This window comes from Narcine bancroftii, chromosome 3 (assembly GCF_036971445.1).
Source record: "Narcine bancroftii isolate sNarBan1 chromosome 3, sNarBan1.hap1, whole genome shotgun sequence".
Taxonomy (NCBI): domain Eukaryota; kingdom Metazoa; phylum Chordata; class Chondrichthyes; order Torpediniformes; family Narcinidae; genus Narcine; species Narcine bancroftii.
In genome coordinates, this window is record NC_091471.1 from 198921287 (window position 1) to 198940435 (window position 19149).

Consider the following 19149-nt stretch of genomic DNA (forward strand, 5'->3'; position numbering starts at 1 on the left):
TCCACAAATAGCTCTATGTAGTGTTATAGATTGCTGAAGAAACTTTATCACTGTACTTGGCATTTATGACAAATAAACTTGAACCTAAAACTTAAACATATTGCGTGGCCAAGCTGATGCACAATTTCTCTGTTTATTAATCCCCTTTGCCAAATATAATTTGATTCACTGGTCTTCACTATTGATTTTCTTCTGACTGCAGAGTAGGAGTGAGATGCACCCACAATATTCAGTCTGAATGTCTCACATCTGGAAGTATGTTCTCAGCATGCCCTGGGCCCCAACATTTGTTTTCAGCAAACAGACCAACAGGTTATCTCTAACATAACACACAGCCTTTTGTGAAGCGCAATTTGTAGAGTAAAAGGTTACAATGAAATGGAAGCTCAATTCCACACTTAGACTAAATATCACAGTCTAAATTATCTGGACTTTTAGAACTATAGCTCTAAACTCTGTTATTGTAACCTTCTACAAATGTAGCCACTGAAAGGCAGAATTGACTCTAAGACCTTCCAATGGTGGAACCCTGAGAAATCTTGAAAAACGATAGTTTTTAAAGATCTTAATCACCTGTTTCAAACAAGTGAGTCCACAACCTTACTAAAAATATAACTGATAGGAATAAGACTGAAATGCATTAATCACTGTACCAAAAGAATGTATGGGGGCATACAATCCACCTTTAGAATCAGTACCATATTTATATATGCTTCAAATGGAACAAGTAAATCTACATACCAAATTTTGGTGAGCTCAAAAGTCATGCTCACTTGACATTATTAATTTTAAAGAAAATCAATATCAATTTAATTGCAATTTCAATTAATAGAGAGAAATAACAATTACTTTTGTGCAAAAAAGTGCATTATGAAGTTAGTAGGAATTTATATTTTAAAGGTTACCACAATTTCAATTTCACGCTGAACAATGTAAAAACGTGTAAAGACCTGCACTGCTTTCTGGGACTGAATGTCAACAATCAGCACTCTGTTCAATTTTGGCTGCGTCACATAGATATACTTGTCTTTGATATTCACAGCAGTAGCCCAAACACATCGCTGGACAGCTTCCCTCTCGGTTTTTGGGCAGACCTCAACCTAAGTGAGAATGAAAGGGATAAAAATTGTTAATTACCAATAAAAAGACACAGAGACGTGAAATTAGGCTTGTTTTTTTTTTAAGCACAGGTACAGGCATTGATTTATTAAATAATGTAGTGAATAAAATGATTCAGAAAACATTAACAATTATATTTTTATAGTCTTCCAAAAATCTTGATTTTAGGAATAAAATCCAAATCATTCATTTTGTGTGATAAATTGATAAACAATTCATGTTTATGACAGGCAACAATCTAAATTGAACTTTAATCAGCTAAAAGAGTGGGAAAGGGATTGAGTTACATTCATAAACATGAAATCCTGTTTATGCTTGAAGACAGGGTGCAAAGGCTTGAGACCTTTGTCATTTTTCCCGTGATATTCTCAGCTTTGTCTTCTTTGTCCAGGAATGCTCTATTCCAGCTCCCACACACACTGATGTACAAACTAATAAGGAGACAAGAGAGACTAGGTTCTGGTATCCAGAGGAAATAAGCAATCTCCTGGAGGATCAGCAGGTCGAGCAGCATCCATGGTAGAAAAGACTGGTTGGCATTTTGGGCCATAACTGCTCATCAAGACTGAAGGTACAGAGGGAAGATGATCAGTATAATGAGGACAGGGTGGGAGGGATGAGATGAGGTCAATAATTAGGTGGGGAGAGTGGGTGGTGTCCAGATATAGGGCACTTGATTGACAGGTGTCAGACAACGAGAGAAAGAGGAAAAAGGTAAAAAGGGGGTCAGATGAAGAAAGCTGAGTTATAAAGAGTGAATTAGAGACACTGATGAGGGTTATGAGTGGAAACAAGCTACCAGTACTGCAATGTGTTAATAATGGTGGTTCAATGAAAACTATTAGGAGAGAGGTGAAGGACAGATTTGGCCAGATGGATTTGAAGGGAGAAGGTATCTTAGAAATACATAGTGGGTAGATGAGGATGGGGTCATAAGGAGGAGGGGGAATAAAATTGAAGGGTGCTAAGTTTAAGTGTGTGGGAAAAGAGACAAAAATGGTGGGTGAGGAGGAAAAACCCACTTCTTCCCCTTCCTCCCTCCTCACCCATTTTCACCTCCCTTCCCTTTTATTTTCCATCTTATTCTCAACTCCAACCCTCTCCCTCCCCACCTGTCCATCATCATTTGCGCCTCTCTTGTTCATGAATACCTTACTGGCCCTTGTCCATCCTGTCCTCATAATATCTATCTCCCCGCTGCCCACAATCTCGATGAAGGGTTCCAGCCCAAAATGTTGAGCATCTTTTTTTTCTCCCATTAATTCTGCTTGACTCATGGAGTTCCTGCAGCAGATTGCTTTTTTGCAGTTGAACTAAAAATTTTGTCTCTGGACTAGAGGTCTGTAAATGATTTGTTTTAAAGGTCCTGGAATCAAGGCAGTGGAAAGAGATTAGGAACAGAATAGTGTCAGGAAAGGATTGCACATTCGTGTCTCTATTCTCCTTCTTAAGTCCTTTAAAATCACTAATTTATATGCTGTAAATCTACTAAAATTTTCAACTTGTGCCAAATACTTTTGGAATAGCAAACAACTCTATTGGGTAGAACTTTGAAAAAAAAGATTCCCCCCCCCACACAAAAAAAATTATAGAGTACATTACCCCACATCCGAAAAGGTTGGGACTGGACAGTTTTTGGTTATTGGGAATTTATTTTGGTGAATGGAACAATGGCTTTAAACAGCTCAGTAGCATCAGCAAAATCCTTGTATCAGTGGTTAAACAGCAGAAAAACAACAGCAGGGTTTTCGAGCATGAAATAATGTTTAGTACATACCAAAAACAATTTGATCTCGGCTTACAAAGTAAGATAAATGCAGCACCAAACACTAGAAATTGTCCACAATGGGTTTTTCAAATGTTTCTTCCATTGTCATCTACCTCATTAACAATGGGGTTTTTTTAATCGCAGAAGTCTGCCATTGATTTTATAAACTGACATGATTTTTTTGTTCTGTTATGAATACTTGCTGCTCTAGTCCTTCAATGAGTCCATCACAAATTTTCACCATGTCGCCTATAGGGACTTTTCTGCAGTGTTAATTAAGTCATCTTCACCTTGATGCAGGACAGTTTTCAGCTATTTCATCGTTGGTCAGTGAATGAACAAATGGAGCCTCATTAATGATGTTAAAAATGTTTTCAATATCCTCTTCTTCTAGCTTACTGGATTGAGGAGCATTTCAATTCATTGGATCCCCGGCATATGTGGCATGGCATACAGATCATTACAGACTTCAAACCACCTAGTACTGTGCTGTGCTTCCCTTCCTGAGGAGCTCAATTTGATCAAGGGAACAAGGAGGACACCTTTAAAGCAGATCTCCCACCTGGTGAACTGCCTCTCTCACTTTCCACCTCAGATGGTTGCACCACTCTGAGTAGGGTGACGGTAAGGAAGGCAGCTTACCTAGTCATGTGCTCAGAGTCTGTTGACCAGGGTCTTCATGGACATTTTCAATCTGTCCCTGGCTCAGGCAGTTGTCCCCATGATTGCCACCATCAAGCCAGTGCCAAAGCATTCCACTGCCATGAGCCTGAACAACTTCTGTCTAGTTTCACTAACCCCATTATTGCAAAGTGCTTTGAGAGCCTGGTTCTATCACATTTGAAATCCTGTTTGCTCACCACCCTGGACTCCCATCAAGTTGCCTATTGCACCAACAGGTTGACTGAGGATACCATCTCTATGCCACTTCACTCTGCCCTGACCCACTTGGACAGCCCCAACTCATGTCAGAATGCTGTTCATTGACTTTAGTTTGGAATTCAATACTGTGATTCCCTCCAGTCTGATCGCCAAACCTTGCCAGCTTGGTATCAGCTCATCCTTCTCCAAATGGATCTTGGGACTTTCTCACTACAGACTCCAACCTGTTAAGTTAGACAACCTCTCTTCCTTATTCTTACCCTGAGTACTGGCGTGCCTTAGGGATATGCGCTGAGGTCTCCTCTGTACTCTCTTTTCACCTATGACTGTGCTCCTGTACATGGTTCTAACTCTATAATCAAGTTCTCAGATGACACCACGGTGGTTGTCTTGATCAGAATGGATGATGAGATGGCTTTCAGGGATGAGGTACACCACCTGGCTGCATGGTGTGCTGATAATACCCTGGCCCTTAACACCTAGAAAGCCAAGGAGATCATTGTGGACTTCAGGTGTGCTGGGAGCCACACAAATTCCCCTATTTACATCAATGGAGCTGTAGTGGAATGTGTATCAAGCTTCAAATTCCATGGTGTCCACATATATGATCTCACCTGGCCCCTGAACTCCTCCATCCCGATCAAAAAGACACAACAGGACCTTTATTTTCTGTGGAGCATCAAGAAAGCTCACCTTTGTCCCAGGATATGGACAGATTTTTACTGTTGTACCATTGAGAGCATAATCACCTACAGCATCTCAGTGTGGGATGGTAACTGTCCCATATCAGACTGTAAAGAACTCCACTGGGTGGTGAAAACTGCCCAATTGATTATCAGCACCCAATTGTCCACCACTGAGAACATCTATCAGAAATGCTGCCTGGATAGGGCGAAAACATCATCAAGGAAGCATCTCACCCTAACTATGAACTTTTTACTCTCCTTCATCCAGTAGGTGCTACAGGAGCCTCCACTCCCAAACCAGCAGGCTCAGGAAGAGCTTCTTTCCTGAGGCTGTGACCCTGCTGAACCTTATATCACAGAGCTGAGCAGTATTGCAGCCATATTGTACTGTCCAGTATTTTTATACTTGTTTGGTGGAGCGCTTGCTTTTATTCGCAGTTACTTGGAAATAGCACTATTCTTTGTACTTCTGGTTAGGTGCTAATTGCATTTCATTGGCTTTTTATCTGTACTTGGCTCAATGATAATAAAGTTGAATCTAATCTAATCTAAATCTAATTACTGATGGACTCTGAATATATCTTTTGCATACGTAAGGAGGTCAAACAACAGTTTATCCTTCTGTTTCAGGTCAAAGATTGTGGTCTTACCAGCACCATTCTGTTCTGTAAGACATCTCACACTTACATTACTGTCCAGTTTCATCAAGTTTAACTTTCTGTCCTATAGACAAACATAAAAGTTTCCTCCTTTTTTTCCACCGACATCCATAGTGCTACCTGCAGACCTTTTACCCATTTGCAACTATATCTTTGTACAGTACATGAGAGCTCTGTTGTTATCAAAACAGCAGTAACGTCAGAGCCCCTCATAAGCAAGTCGGGTGATAAATTATTTTTCAACTTGTGATGTCATGTCAGCGCTGCAAAAAAAAAGTTCTGTTAATGGATTTTGGTTAACAGAACTTCGGATGAAGGGAAACGTACTGAATATGTCTTATTAACTGTAGTTAGTGAGAAAATAAACACATAGAACATAGAAAATGACAGCACAGTTCAGGCCCTTTGGCTCACAATGTGCCAACCTATATAAACCTACTCAACAATCTAAACCTTCTCTACCTCACATTCATAATCCTCTATTTTTCTTGCATCCATGTGCCGATCTAAGGCTCGTTTAAATGCCGCTATTGTACCAGCCTCCACCATCAAAACGTTAAACCCATTCCGTACAAAGATGTTAAAAGGAATTCTGATGCAATCAGATAACATTTGAAAACTGATGTTATATGTAAAACAATAGGTATTATCCAAAAAGCTTTTTTTTCGATTTGACAAAGCTTTAATGTGTTACAAGCAATGAGTTATCTACCAGGGAGAAACTATAGTTGCCAACTTAATAATATTGGAAAGACACTGTCAAATCCCTTTCTTATTCTGCAGTCTGGAACAAAGTCCTCAATCACTTCAAATGATTTTTCTTTCACAACTGAGGCACATTTATAAGATTGTAAAATATAAATTGTCTCATAAATCTTAGTGAATTTGTGACCACAAATAAATCTCAAAAATGTGAAAAATGGAGTGGCATATTAATCTTGAAAAATCAATCTTAGAAAATCTATTCCATAAGCTATGTGGAATGAGAATTGGGTTACATCAAGGAAATAACAATGTTCAAAAAAATGGTTCTCAAATGGGTCAGAGTCAGGCATAGAACTAAATATGAATGGACAGAAAAGTAATAGTGTTCATATACATCATTTTAAATTTAAAAGTGCAAAAATTATTTATATGTATAAAAATCATTTTTTTTCCCATTCAGCCTACCTAACCATATTTTCTTGGCATTATTGCTAATCCCAGATTCCATTTATTGGCAAGAACCTGTCCAGCTTCTTCCTATACAAGTTGTACTTATGCCCATTACTCCACACCGTTAGACTTAACAACTGTTAAAAATATGATTCCCTGTGCATAAGTATTTTTTTCAAATCATTTATAATTTTAACAGTTCCATCATATCCTCAGGTTTTATTTTCTTAGATGAAGTCAAAGCGAGTCATACATTTTCAAGGTCAGGGATGCCAACTTTTCTCACACACTATTGCCTTCAATTTTTTGACCAATCATGCATGTACCCCTGTTTGAACTCATTTGGCCAATGACAATTGGGTAACTTTCAAGACAAAGAACTGTTGCTCTCAATGCAATTAACTCACTGCTGAAGACTTAAAAAAATTCCACAAGATCACACTATTTGATTTAATGTGTAATACTAGCATTATGAGAAACCCAATCACCAAAATCACCTATTTTTTGAGCACTCTTTTGGAAAACATTACCAATAGCGTAAACAATAGAAGCAGTGGGCACAATGATCTCTGCACCATCCAATAGGATCATGGTTGATCTGATCTGATCACTAGCCTGCCTGCCAGTTCCCCGGAATGTCTGACTCCTCTATAGAAGCAGAATGTCATAGATTCATACAGCATGGAACAGACCCTTTGGCCCATCTTGTCCATACCAACCAAGTTGGCATTCTAGGATAGCCTCATTTGCCGATGTTTGGTTCATATCCTCTGAGTCTCTCCCCTCAGGTCCCTCTTGTTTCTTTTTCCCTCTCACCTTGAGCCTATGCCCTCTAGTTCTAGAATGATCTTCTCTAGGAAATAGACTGTGAACATTCACTTTATCTATGCCCCTCATGAATTTATGAAATTATAATGTCACCATTCAGCCTCTTACACACTTAGGAAGAAAGACCCAGCCTACCCAATTCTTCCTATAAATTAAGCCATCAAGTCCTGCTAACATCCTTGTGAATTTCCTCTGCATCCCTTCCAATTAAGTGATATCTTTCAATATGGCTCTTTCATCTGATTCATGTGGATTTCCAACAGAGAAGCCTCATCACTTCCATTCTAATTATTTTGCTACAATTTATTCTTGATTGTTTGTAATTTTTGATGTTGAGGTGGAAATTTCACTGGATATTTGTGTAAATGTTTAATTTTTGTGCTGATCCAGTCATTGGCATACTTCAATTATAAAAAAAATTCATGTGTAATGTTCCTTTATGATAATTCTGCAGGAATCTGGCCCATATCATTCCAGGAATAACCACTGAATGACTGTGAGTGATCAGTCATGGAACAGTGGTGCTTCTTTCATGTTGGATGCAAAGGGTTCCCTTATAAATAAGTTTCTCTGCTTAATTACCTATGCCTGACCACACACGAATCTGAAACACATCCCACCAACACATAATTACTCAACAACCTCCTTGCTCCCCTGATTTTTAAATTAGATTAAAATCAACATTTAATTTAAAAATTGAAGGCCTCCTCTCAAGATTCAGCAGGTACTAGAAATACTTCACTCCACGACAGTCAAAGCATGTGGCATATTTTCAATTTACAAAATTTACTCCTAGGACCCAATCAGGGCCACAACCAAAATGATTAGAGGCCGATCATTTACTCTGCTTGTACCTATTATAATGGCTTTTTCCAGTGTCCAAGACTGTTCTGTTTTCCTGTAGGCTATTCCACTTACACATTGACTGAGTTTACTGCTTTCTAATGTGGCCTGGAAATTCACTCATCATTGTGACAATGTGGTTCAAAAAGTTAGTCCATTAGCACCGCCTCAGTGCAAATGTATATCCATTACAAACTTGACCTACCAGTAACGTCCATAACACAAGAATGAATATAAAATCATGGCAGTGTTATTATTTGAGATATTATTCGTTCATTTTATAAATATAATGGCTTGGTTCTTGAAAGGATCATGCATGAAAATAAAAGAAAAACACATCACAAGCAAATACGCTGTTATCACTGCATGAGACAAGAAGTAGAAAGTGGTAGCACTTAGAGCTCTATCATGGTTTCAACATCCAGCAAATCTGGAGCTAGGGTAAGCAATTTCGCAGGATCTGGAGCCTCTGCCTGGAGGCCGGCCTTAAGTGCAGAGAGAAAAATATAAACTTACCTTGCATGGAGAAGCCTTAAAAGGCTGCTCCTGCATTGCATTCATGTTGAGCGGTGCCTGTTAGCGCCCCTCGGAACCAAAGGAGGCGGGGTGACTGGTGCCGTAGCGCCGTCTGCCCAGTCGACATTATTCATACGGGCTGAGCCGTCGGCGTTTTAAAAATCCCATTCTTACATCTCAGGCTGATGCCATCACTGCGATGGCATCAGCCAGCCGCTTGCAACAGCATTACATTCATGCGAGGCGGCGGAGCGCAGCGCTCTGCCGGTGACCCTTCCCCCAAGAGGGATTGCAGTCAGTGCCTTGGACCTGGCCATGGCGCAGTCATAGAGGTAAGTTCCCCGACGTAAGGGCAGAGAATCTCCGCCTTTAAATTTGGGCTTTTTTAATGTATGAAACGGCCTACTCCTTAACTGTTCTTTTCTTTCTTTTCTTTTGGCTTGGCTTCGCGGACGAAGATTTATGGAGGGGGTAAAAAGTCCACGTCAGCTGCAGGCTCGTTTGTGGCTGACCAGTCCGATGCGGGACAGGCAGACACGATTGCAGCGGTTGCAAGGGAAAATTGGTTGGTTGGGGTTGGGTGTTGGGTTTTTCCTCCTTTGCCTTTTGTCAGTGAGGTGGGCTCTGCGGTCTTCTTCAAAGGAGGCTGCTGCCCGCCAAACTGTGAGGCGCCAAGATGCACGGTTTGAGGCGTTATCAGCCCACTGGCGGTGGTCAATGTGGCAGGCACCAAGAGATTTCTTTAGGCAGTCCTTGTACCTTTTCTTTGGTGCACCTCTGTCACGGTGGCCAGTGGAGAGCTCGCCATATAATACGATCTTGGGAAGGCGATGGTCCTCCATTCTGGAGACGTGACCCATCCAGCGCAGCTGGATCTTCAGCAGCGTGGACTCGATGCTGTCGACCTCTGCCATCTCGAGTACCTCGACGTTAGGGGTGTGAGCGCTCCAATGGATGTTGAGGATGGAGCGGAGACAACGCTGGTGGAAGCGTTCTAGGAGCCGTAGGTGGTGCCGGTAGAGGACCCATGATTCGGAGCCGAACAGGAGTGTGGGTATGACAACGGCTCTGTATACGCTTATCTTTGTGAGGTTTTTCAGTTGGTTGTTTTTCCAGACTCTTTTGTGTAGTCTTCCAAAGGCGCTATTTGCCTTGGCGAGTCTGTTGTCTATCTCATTGTCGATCCTTGCATCTGATGAAATGGTGCAGCCGAGATAGGTAAACTGGTTGACCGTTTTGAGTTTTGTGTGCCCGATGGAGATGTGGGGGGGCTGGTAGTCATGGTCTTTGCCCTCAGACAGCTCCAAGAAAAGTGTAGAGAACAAAACAAAGGACTCTACATCACCTTTGTTGACCTCACCAAAGCCTTCGACACCGTGAGCAGGAAAGGGCTTTGGAAAATACTAGAGCGCATCGGATGTCCCCCAAAGTTCCTCAACATGATTATCCAACTGCACGAAAACCAACAAGGTCGGGTCAGATACAGCAATGAGCTCTCTGAACCCTTCTCCATTAACAATGGCGTGAAGCAAGGCTGTGTTCTCGCACCAACCCTCTTTTCAATCTTCTTCAGCATGATGCTGAACCAAGCCATGAAAGACCCCAACAATGAAGACGCTGTTTACATCCGGTACCGCACGGATGGCAGTCTCTTCAATCTGAGGCGCCTGCAAGCTCACACCAAGACACAAGAGAAACTTGTCCGTGAACTACTCTTTGCAGATGATGCCGCTTTAGTTGCCCATTCAGAGCCAGCTCTTCAGCGCTTGACGTCCTGCTTTGCGGAAACTGCCAAAATGTTTGGCCTGGAAGTCAGCCTGAAGAAAACTGAGGTCCTCCATCAGCCAGCTCCCCACCATGACTACCAGCCCCCCCACATCCTTAACTGTAACAATTACACATAGTCCTGCATAAATCAAAAGATTATGTAAATGACTACAATTACACAGACGGTTACCTGATACCCTAGGACTTTCTCTGAAGGCTTTATGTGCCTTTGGATCTCACATTCAATTGGCTGAATCACCTTGATTCCATCTTCGTAAAATATATAGAACATGTTTCCTACTCCTAGTCCTAGAGAAAAACAAAACATGAAAAACAAGTTTAAAGTGCCTTAAAGAAAAAGCATTTCAAGTACAGAGTAAATAAAGCTGGAAGTGCACATTCAGTCAGTCAGCAGGAGAAGAAAGTTTGGTTAACATTTCCACTGGGGTTTCCATCAGAACTGTTCTGGTGAAGATCCCACTTGCATTAACATTGAATTCTCTCACAGAAATTGGCCAACCATCTGTGCACTTGCTTTGTTCAACATTTTTTTTAATATAAATTTTAGCTTAAAAATAACCTATCAATGGAACAGATACAAAATACAATTTTTAAATGATTCAATGTCTCCCAATAATATGTCATTGGTGCAAGCAATGAAACAGTCACCTGAGAATTTTATAGCTCTATTGCTTTTAATTACCAGCAGTTATGTACTTGCTGTTACAAAATGTCCCAAGGGCACTTTACAATTTACCAACAGTAGTTATTTAAATGTTTGGATGGAAGCATTCATAGCAATAGTTTAATGATAAATCAATTTTTAACAATTAATCCAGTAATGGAAAGCTGACAAGTACATAATCACTACAAGACAAGAACTTGGCTTCAGTACCTTCCTCTCGCCACAGTATGTTTGCAACTGCAGCATCAAGAAAACAGAGAGAGCCAGAGTGTGATTAAACAGCTGCAAAAATATTAATCTCAATAACAAACCAAAATGTCACAACAAACAATGTCAGATTACAACGATTTACAAGGAAGAGAGAAGTAAGTCATGCACTAAGTGTTCACAAAATGTTCCAATAAATTCCCAAAAGTGGGAACATCCCTGAAAAATGAAAATGATCTCACAGCTTAAGCCATCAAAAAGCTGGCAAATATAGTTGCCACCATTTTAATCATCACTAATCTTTGTAAAATTGCAAATGTAAGAGAATCAATCATTTGATTTTTGAATACATTTCATTTTCTAAAAATATTATCTGATCTAAAATATAATGTATGATTTGATCAAAGCACTTAAAGTTGAAATATTTGATGTACACTGGCCCAAAATGATCCCAACCATTATTTAACTTTTATCACAATAAACCTTAAATGCAATTTAAATGACCGGGATGTTGTGATTTTAATGGCTCAGCATGGACATACTATGGAGCATATATCTAAACTACTGATGTGTTCTTCACATGGAGTACAGAGGGAATGTCAATCTTGGATGATAGATTTGCTGAATGGCACATTTGCACAACAAACCTGAAGAGGTCAATAGCTGACTGCAGTAAATTACATTTAATAGTGATATTATTTGAAGGACCTATTTACTCCTTTATCTCAGACTTCAATGGTCTTAGACTGCAGAGTATGAAGATAATTTGATGTTTTTGACATGAGAGGGTAAACAGAAGGGTAGAATTGGGAGTTCTGTTTTGTTCACATAGGATTTGGATGCCAAAAAATGATCAATAACTTGAAAGGATTTGGCGCCACAGTTGGCGTAGCAGTTAGCACAACCTCTTTACAGTACCAGTGATTGGGATCGGGGTTTGAATCCTGCGCTGTCTGTAATGAGTTTGTACATTCCCCTGTGTCTATGTGGGTTTTCCGCAGGGGCTCCAGTTTCCTCCCACCGTTTGAAACGTACCGGGGGTGTGTTAATTGGGTGTCAGACTCGTCGGCCAAAATGGCTTGTCACTTTGCTGTATGTATAGAGCCAATGATTTCTGGGCAATTTCAGTAGCTTAGATGAGACAACAATTTCCATGGGTCAACGTCCCAATATTTGGATGTAACTGATCATCTGAAATCCTGCAGTGAAGGCCTCAACATGTCTTTACACTGTTTTATAAGGGAAATGATAATTTGATAGCAAACTTTTGTGGAGAATTTTGAGTATCCCCAGAGATATTATTTGCACCAATCTCAGATATGAACATGAAAATGTAATTCAAAAATGGGGAATTTATACTCTCAGCTAATTTTTCTACAAATCTTGCTTCCCCAAGTTAGCATCCAACAGCTTGCACATTAAAGGCCAACACATTTGTTTTCAGTTATACAAGACCTGAAGCTCACATTTTGTCAGTAACGTCCATCCACAAGTATCCAAAGCAATACACCAGTGGTTTTCAAACTTAACCTTAAGCACCTTAAATTTCACCTTAAGCAATTCCCAATGCCATCAGAGCTCTGTGATTAGTAAGGGATTTCTTAAGGTGGTATATGAGTGTGAAGCGAAGGTTGAGAATCGCTGCTCTAGACCCAATTGTTACTGAAATATTTGCTGGAGAAAAATTGTGATTGGCCCGTTTCCTTTGGAGTTATGAAACCATGCACCTAATGAGTCAATTTGGTACAATTAAAACAGTAGTTTTCAAACCATTTTCTTTCCACTCACATACTACCATAAGTAATCCCTTACTAATCATAGAGCACTTATGGCATAGGGATTGCTGAAGGTGGAATGTGTTTAGTGGGGTCAGTTTGAAAACCACTGCAATAAACCATAAACCAAGATATAATTGATTTGTGACAGTATCATAAAGTAAAAGAAGCAGTTCTCTTGAAATTCACTCCAATTTGTTGTCCATAATTTCAGCAGATGTTGCAGTTATTATTTCAGGCAAAGTAACAATGAATTTGAAATGCTTTATCTTAAACCTTATAAACAGGTTAAGTACCCCTTCTCAAAAAATCCAAAATTTGAAACTTTTTGAGCGCCAACATGATGCCACAAGCAGAAATTTCCACATCTAACATCACCTGCCCATGTGGGGCTCTGATGCTCTGTTGGCGCCAGTTTGTTACCATCAGTGAGCAGAACTGATTTATTGCAGGCTGTTGAGCTGGACCAGCCCAGACCTGGTGAGAACCGCGCTGGGGGGCGCTGACATCACCCGGGTGTCACGTGGTTCCGAAATGTGGGCTTCTGAGCCCTGTGCTGAGAAGAAGGGGAAAACCCCGATGGTGCCATTTTGGCTGGCTGCCCCGCCGCGTGGATTACAAGCGGGGCCAGTTCGCCTGCCCAGTGGTGTGCCACCACACAGCCTCCCCCCCCCAGAACTGGCGCCAATGTCATTTTTAGCTGGGTGGCCTCGCTTCTTGGGCTGGGCCACAATCACTGGTTCGGTGGGGTCAAGGTGCGCTGGCTTCAGCCTGTCCACAGTAAACAGTTACCGCCTGCCACCGATGTCCCACATGAAGGTAGACCCTGAACACTGGACAACCTTGTATGGCCCTTTGTAAGGTCTCTGTAGAGGTGCCGCGGGCGGGCCCCACCAAATAAAAACGTAATCTGCGGAACGCAGCTTGCTGCGGACATGAGATGGGTGGCCGTGGGGGTGCGAAGGAGTCCAAGCGGGCTCGGAGGTGGGGAAAAAGCTCGTGTGGCGATTTCTGGGGATTGTGAGGCGTATTGATGAACTCACCAGGAAGTGCCAGCAGTGCACTGTAGACCAGCTCAGCTGATGACACCTGCAAATCCTCCTTGGGTGTGAAGCGGATGCAGGAGCACCCAAGGAAGTTCGTCCACCTAGTCAGGACTGGTGAGGAGGGCCATAAGTGCCAACTTAAGGTGATGCTTGGCCAGCCCATTGGCCTGGGGGTGATAGGCTGTGGTGTGGTGTAGCTCAATCCCCTACCTGTAGGTGAGCTGTGCCCAGAGCGCAGAGGTGAACTGGGCACCCCGATCGCTGGTGAGGTGATTCGGAATGCCAAACCGGGTGACCCAACCATGCTACAGCACTTGGAAGCAGGAGTCTGTGGAAGAGTCCGGCATCGGGATCACCTCGAGCCAATGAGTGGTGCGGTCCACCACCGTGAACAGGTAACGGTTGCCCTGGGAAATGGGTAAGGGCCCGACTATATCCACGTGAATGTGGCTGAACCATTCCCGATCATACTCGAACTCTTTCACGGGTGCCCTGGTGTGCCTGTATACCTTGGACATCTGGCAATGGGTGCATGTTCTGCCCCAGCCGCCCGTGCCAGACGAACCGCTCTGCCATGATCTAAACCGTGGACTTGATGGACGGATGCAAAAGGTCATGGATGTGGTGGAAGACTTGCCTGTGCCACTGATGGGGAACCACTGGCCGCGGGGTGCCCATGGAGACACTGTACAGGATGGTGCTTCCGCCGCTCGGAGTCGGTTGGTCTCAGAACTGCAGGACCATGATGGCAGTCCTGAAGGCTCACGTCTCCTCATCGGACTTCTGGTCCCGGGCGAGCTGGTTGAAGTTGAGGCTAGGCATCAGCATGCAGATGGCCAGTCACGAGAGTCCTTCCCCACCATGTGCCGAATGTCGGTGGCAAACTCCGACATGAAGGAGAGGTGACGCTGCTGGCGGGCCGACCAGGAGTCCTTCGCCATCGCAAGAGCCTGGGTGAGGGGTTTGTAGTCAGTGAAGATGGTAAAAGTCCTCCCCTCCAAGAAATAGAGGAAATGCTACACCACTAGGTAATTGCCCAGTAACTCATGGTCAAAAGCACTATACTTGCGCTCTAATGGGTGGAGAAGCCAGCTAAAGAATGCCAGCGGCTTTCATTGTCTGTTCACCTTCCGCTCCAGGACGTCGCCGACAGCTGTGGCAGAGGCATCGACGGAGAGTGCCATATGCAGGTCGGTGTGCGGGTGGGCGAGCATGGTAGCTTTCGCGAGGGGCCCCTTGGTGGCCTCGAATGCACTGCAGGCCTCTGGGGTCCAGGTGAGCATTTTGTGCTTGGCTGCAATGAAGGCGAATAGCAGCTGCATGATGCGTGCAGCTCCCAGATGAATCGGTTGTATAAGTTTACCATACCCGTGAACTACCACAGCCCCTTGAGATTGTCCGGACGTGGAAACTCTTTGATAGCGGCAACCTTCGCAGCAGCAGGCATGATGGTATGGCCTAGGAACTGCATGGACTCTTTCCCAAACTGGCACTTGGCTGGGTTGATGGTGAGGCCGAAGTTGGCCAGCCGGGAGAAGACGGTGCACAGGTGGGCCTTGTGTTAGGCCCAATCCCTGCTGGCAACGAGGATGTCGTCTAACTAAATGAAGACGAAATCCAGGTCCCTGCCCATTGAGTCCATGAGGCGCTGGAAGGTCTGAGCAGCGTTTTTTAGCCCAAACGGGATGCAAAGGAATTCGAACAAGCCAAAGGGGGTGATGATGGCCATCTTGGGTATGTTCTCAGGGTGCACCGGGATTTGGTGATACCCGCGCACCAGGTCAACTTTGGAGAAAACCCTCACACCATGCAGGTTGGCCGTAAATCTTGGATGTAAGGGATGGGGTAATGGTCAGGAACTGTCACCTCATTGAGCCGTCGATAGTCTCCGCAGGGGTGCCAGCCGCTGGAGGCTTTCGGGACCAGGTGGAGAAGTGAGGCCCACGGGCTGTCATACCTCCGAATGATCCCCAACTCCAACAGATGTGAAAACTCCTCCTTCGCCACCTGGAACTTGTCAGGCAGGTGCCAGTGTGCCTTGGCATGAACTGGTGGGCCCTGGGTGGGGATGTGGTGGAACACCCCGTAGCGCGGTGAGGCAGTGGAGAACTGTGACTTAAGGAAGGTCGGAAACTCGTCCAGGATTCACTGGAACTCATCTCTGTGCATGCTGATCATGGCCATCTGCGGCTGCTCTGTGGGGGAGGTGTCGAGGCAAACAGCCTGGAAAGTATGGCTCTCCATCAGGCACATACCCTGAATGTCCACCAGAAGCCCGTGGGCGAGGAGGAAGTCAGCACCCAGGATGGCGGTCGGAAGGTACGAGACGGTGAACCTCCACAAGAACTTTGGTTGTACAATCTGGAAGTGGACTGTCTTGTCTCCATACATCTGGATCTCTGTTGCGTTGGCCACACAGAAGGGAGGTCCTCGAGGTCGGTTCCTGGACTTGAGGTCCGTGGCCGGGATGACGCTGATCTGGGCCCCAATGTCGATGATGAAGCGCCGGCTGCTGACTGAGTCCCACAGGTAGAGGAGGCTGTGTCCTTGGCCAGCCGTCGCAACCATTAACAGCAGCCGGCCTGCTCATTTCCCTGGAACAAGCAGGGCTGATGACACTTCCGAGCCTTGGCTCCCCAGCGCTGGTGATAGAAGCAGAGGCCTGGAGTGGATGCCGTACCCCTGGTTTTGCTCTTGGTGGCCCCTACAGGGTCTGGATGCTCTACCGCAGCGCTTGGGGCAGGCTTGGCGTGGTCATGCCCATGCCTCATGACCTGCTGGACCACCGAGCCCTCTGGGAATCGCTCGAGCCATAGCCCTTGGGTCTTCTGAGCAACCTTCCTCGGGTCAGTAAAGCTCTCTTGGGCCAGTAATGACCGGATGTTCTCAGGCAGATGGTCGAGGAAAATGCGCTTGAAGAGTGGACAATTGGTGTGATCACCCTTGAGCGCGAGCATCTTGTCCATCAGATCTATCGGGGACCTGTCCCCCAAGGTGTCGAAGTGCGGCACGCTGGCTCCTGGATAGTCCGAGGGATCCGGTGAGCACTTTCTTGATGGTCTCGTATTTGTCTTCGGCGGGTGGGTACTGAACGAGGTGCAGCATGCATTTGGTGGTGGCCTGGTTCAGGGCGGTGACCACATGGTAGAATTTGGTAATATCGGATGAAATCTGGCGGAGGTGAAACTGAGCCTCTGCGTGGCCAAACCAGGTCTCCGGATCCTGAACCCAGAAGTCAGGCAGCTTGACAGCTATAGCACTGATCCCAGGTTTGCTCATGATGAGTTCAAAGAAGTTTGAACCAGTTGGGGTCACCAATTGTAGCAGTAGCTACTCTGCTCCTGCAATAACACACGCAACCAGACGGGTTGAGCTCAGTGAGCAGAATTGATTTATTGCAGGCTGCTGGACTGGACTTATACTCCGAGCCCGGACCTGGCTGAGAACCGCAGTGGGGTGCGCTGACATCACCTGGGCATCATGTGGTCCCCCAATGTGGGCTTCTGAGCCCTGTGCTGAGAAGAAGGGGAAACTCCCGACGGCGCCATTTTGGCCAGCTGCCCCGACCCGTGGATTACAAGCGGGGCAGGCTCACCTGCCTAGTGGCGTGCCACCACAAAACCATTATTTTTATGTGAAATCTCCACCTACAATGCCACGTTTGACTGTAAGATGAACAGCAATATTTATTACACTGAAAAAATAGTGAACTGTAACCTTTTGATTAAAAAACACAGCATCGAAGGTGGACACTGAAAGCCTGCTGTTGTTTGTTTTTGTTGTCATCTTTTAACCGCTGATACAGGAATTCCAAAATCCAAAATTTGGTTCCATGCATTTCAGATAAGGGGAACTCAACCTGTTGTAAGAAAAACTTATTTGCAGTTGATATAAGACTATGAATTTTTTATACTGCTGTAGGGTCCTGATGCAGGGTTTCAACCCAAATGTTTGACCATCATTTTGCCATTACAGGGATTGCCTGAGAGTTTGTCCAGCAGCTTTTTTTTTTGCTCCATAATCCAGCATCTACAGCATCTTATGTCTCTACTGCTTTTGGTTATAACTTTTCCATCCACATTGGTTTCCTAAATTAATATCATTGGAACAAAATTGCTCTTTTTTTGTGATTTTTAAGTTTTGTAAATTTTTGGACATATTCTTAGTAATTAGAAGAAGCATGTATATATTTTTTTTCTGATAAGAGGTGCTCAACCTGTTTATAAGGTTAAAGATAAAGCATTTCAAATTCATTGTTACTTTGCCTGAAATAATAACTGCCACATCTGCTGAAATTATGGACATTATGTTCATGCCAGCTCTCTACTGCAGCATCTCTCTAGTTTTTGCCAGTGACTTTTTTTTAACCTAAGTCTAATAAATTTATTGCTAAATCATCTGAAAGTGTTTTTACATTTGGAGCTATAATTACTGCAATGAAAGGTTAAATTAACCAGTTGCAAATATTTCAAACAGATTGGATTAAAATGTCCTAGTGTTTAAGGAACCAGGTGAGAAGGGGTGTAATTGGGAGACAGAGGCAGGTGGGGGATAAGTGGAAGTAGACTTGGATTTAAAAAAAAGACAGATGGAGGGCAGTAAGTGGGGAAGCAAAGGTTAAAATACATTGGATCTGATTAAGGATGGATACCATGAAAAGAGAGGTGAATGGGAGATGGAACCAGATGGAGAAGGAATCCATTGGGTGAAGGATGTACGTAGCAGCTGGAGGGAACCAGGAGGGAGAGTAGAATGAAAATGGGTGATGGTGGAGGGGCTTGAGAGAGGACTATGGGAAAGAGAATAAAAGTGGAGAACCAGAAGTGAATGAAAAGAGAGAGAGGCAAACACAGGTGGTAAGTTACCTGAAAACATGGACAAGGACCATTAACCTGCATGGTGTGTTGCTTCCCATGTTATATGGATAATGATACACAAATCATGGTGCTGCAATGAAGTTTCAACCTGTATTGGGTGAGGAAGACCTGCTGTACATCTAAAGCAACTACCATCAGGCTCCAAGGTGAGAGTGCTTACCCAGAGGCAAGTTGACACTGCAACTGAAGGTGGATGTTATAAATTGTCTTTGGGAACACATGACTCCATTCCAGTATTTGTAATGCCTCACATCTTGGCTTATGCCTTGGAAATGGAATCATAAATAATGGCATCTATTCCTAAATTATATAGAATTAATCCCAAGTTTGGAATCT

At 43.7% G+C, this 19149-nt stretch overlaps 1 protein-coding gene across 6 annotated transcripts in view; it reads right to left on the reverse strand.

The window, feature by feature from the left end:
• The window catches only part of fstl5 (follistatin-like 5), an 810780-nt gene that overhangs the window by 78879 nt on the left and 712752 nt on the right, over positions 1 to 19149 (reverse strand). For all 6 annotated transcript variants that reach the window (XM_069926256.1, XM_069926258.1, XM_069926260.1 and 3 more), the window contains 2 exons: positions 10414 to 10532; positions 951 to 1100 (listed from right to left, as the gene is read on the reverse strand). In XM_069926256.1, the coding sequence (XP_069782357.1) occupies positions 951 to 1100; positions 10414 to 10532 (269 nt within the window). The remainder of the gene's footprint in view (positions 1 to 950; positions 1101 to 10413; positions 10533 to 19149) is intronic.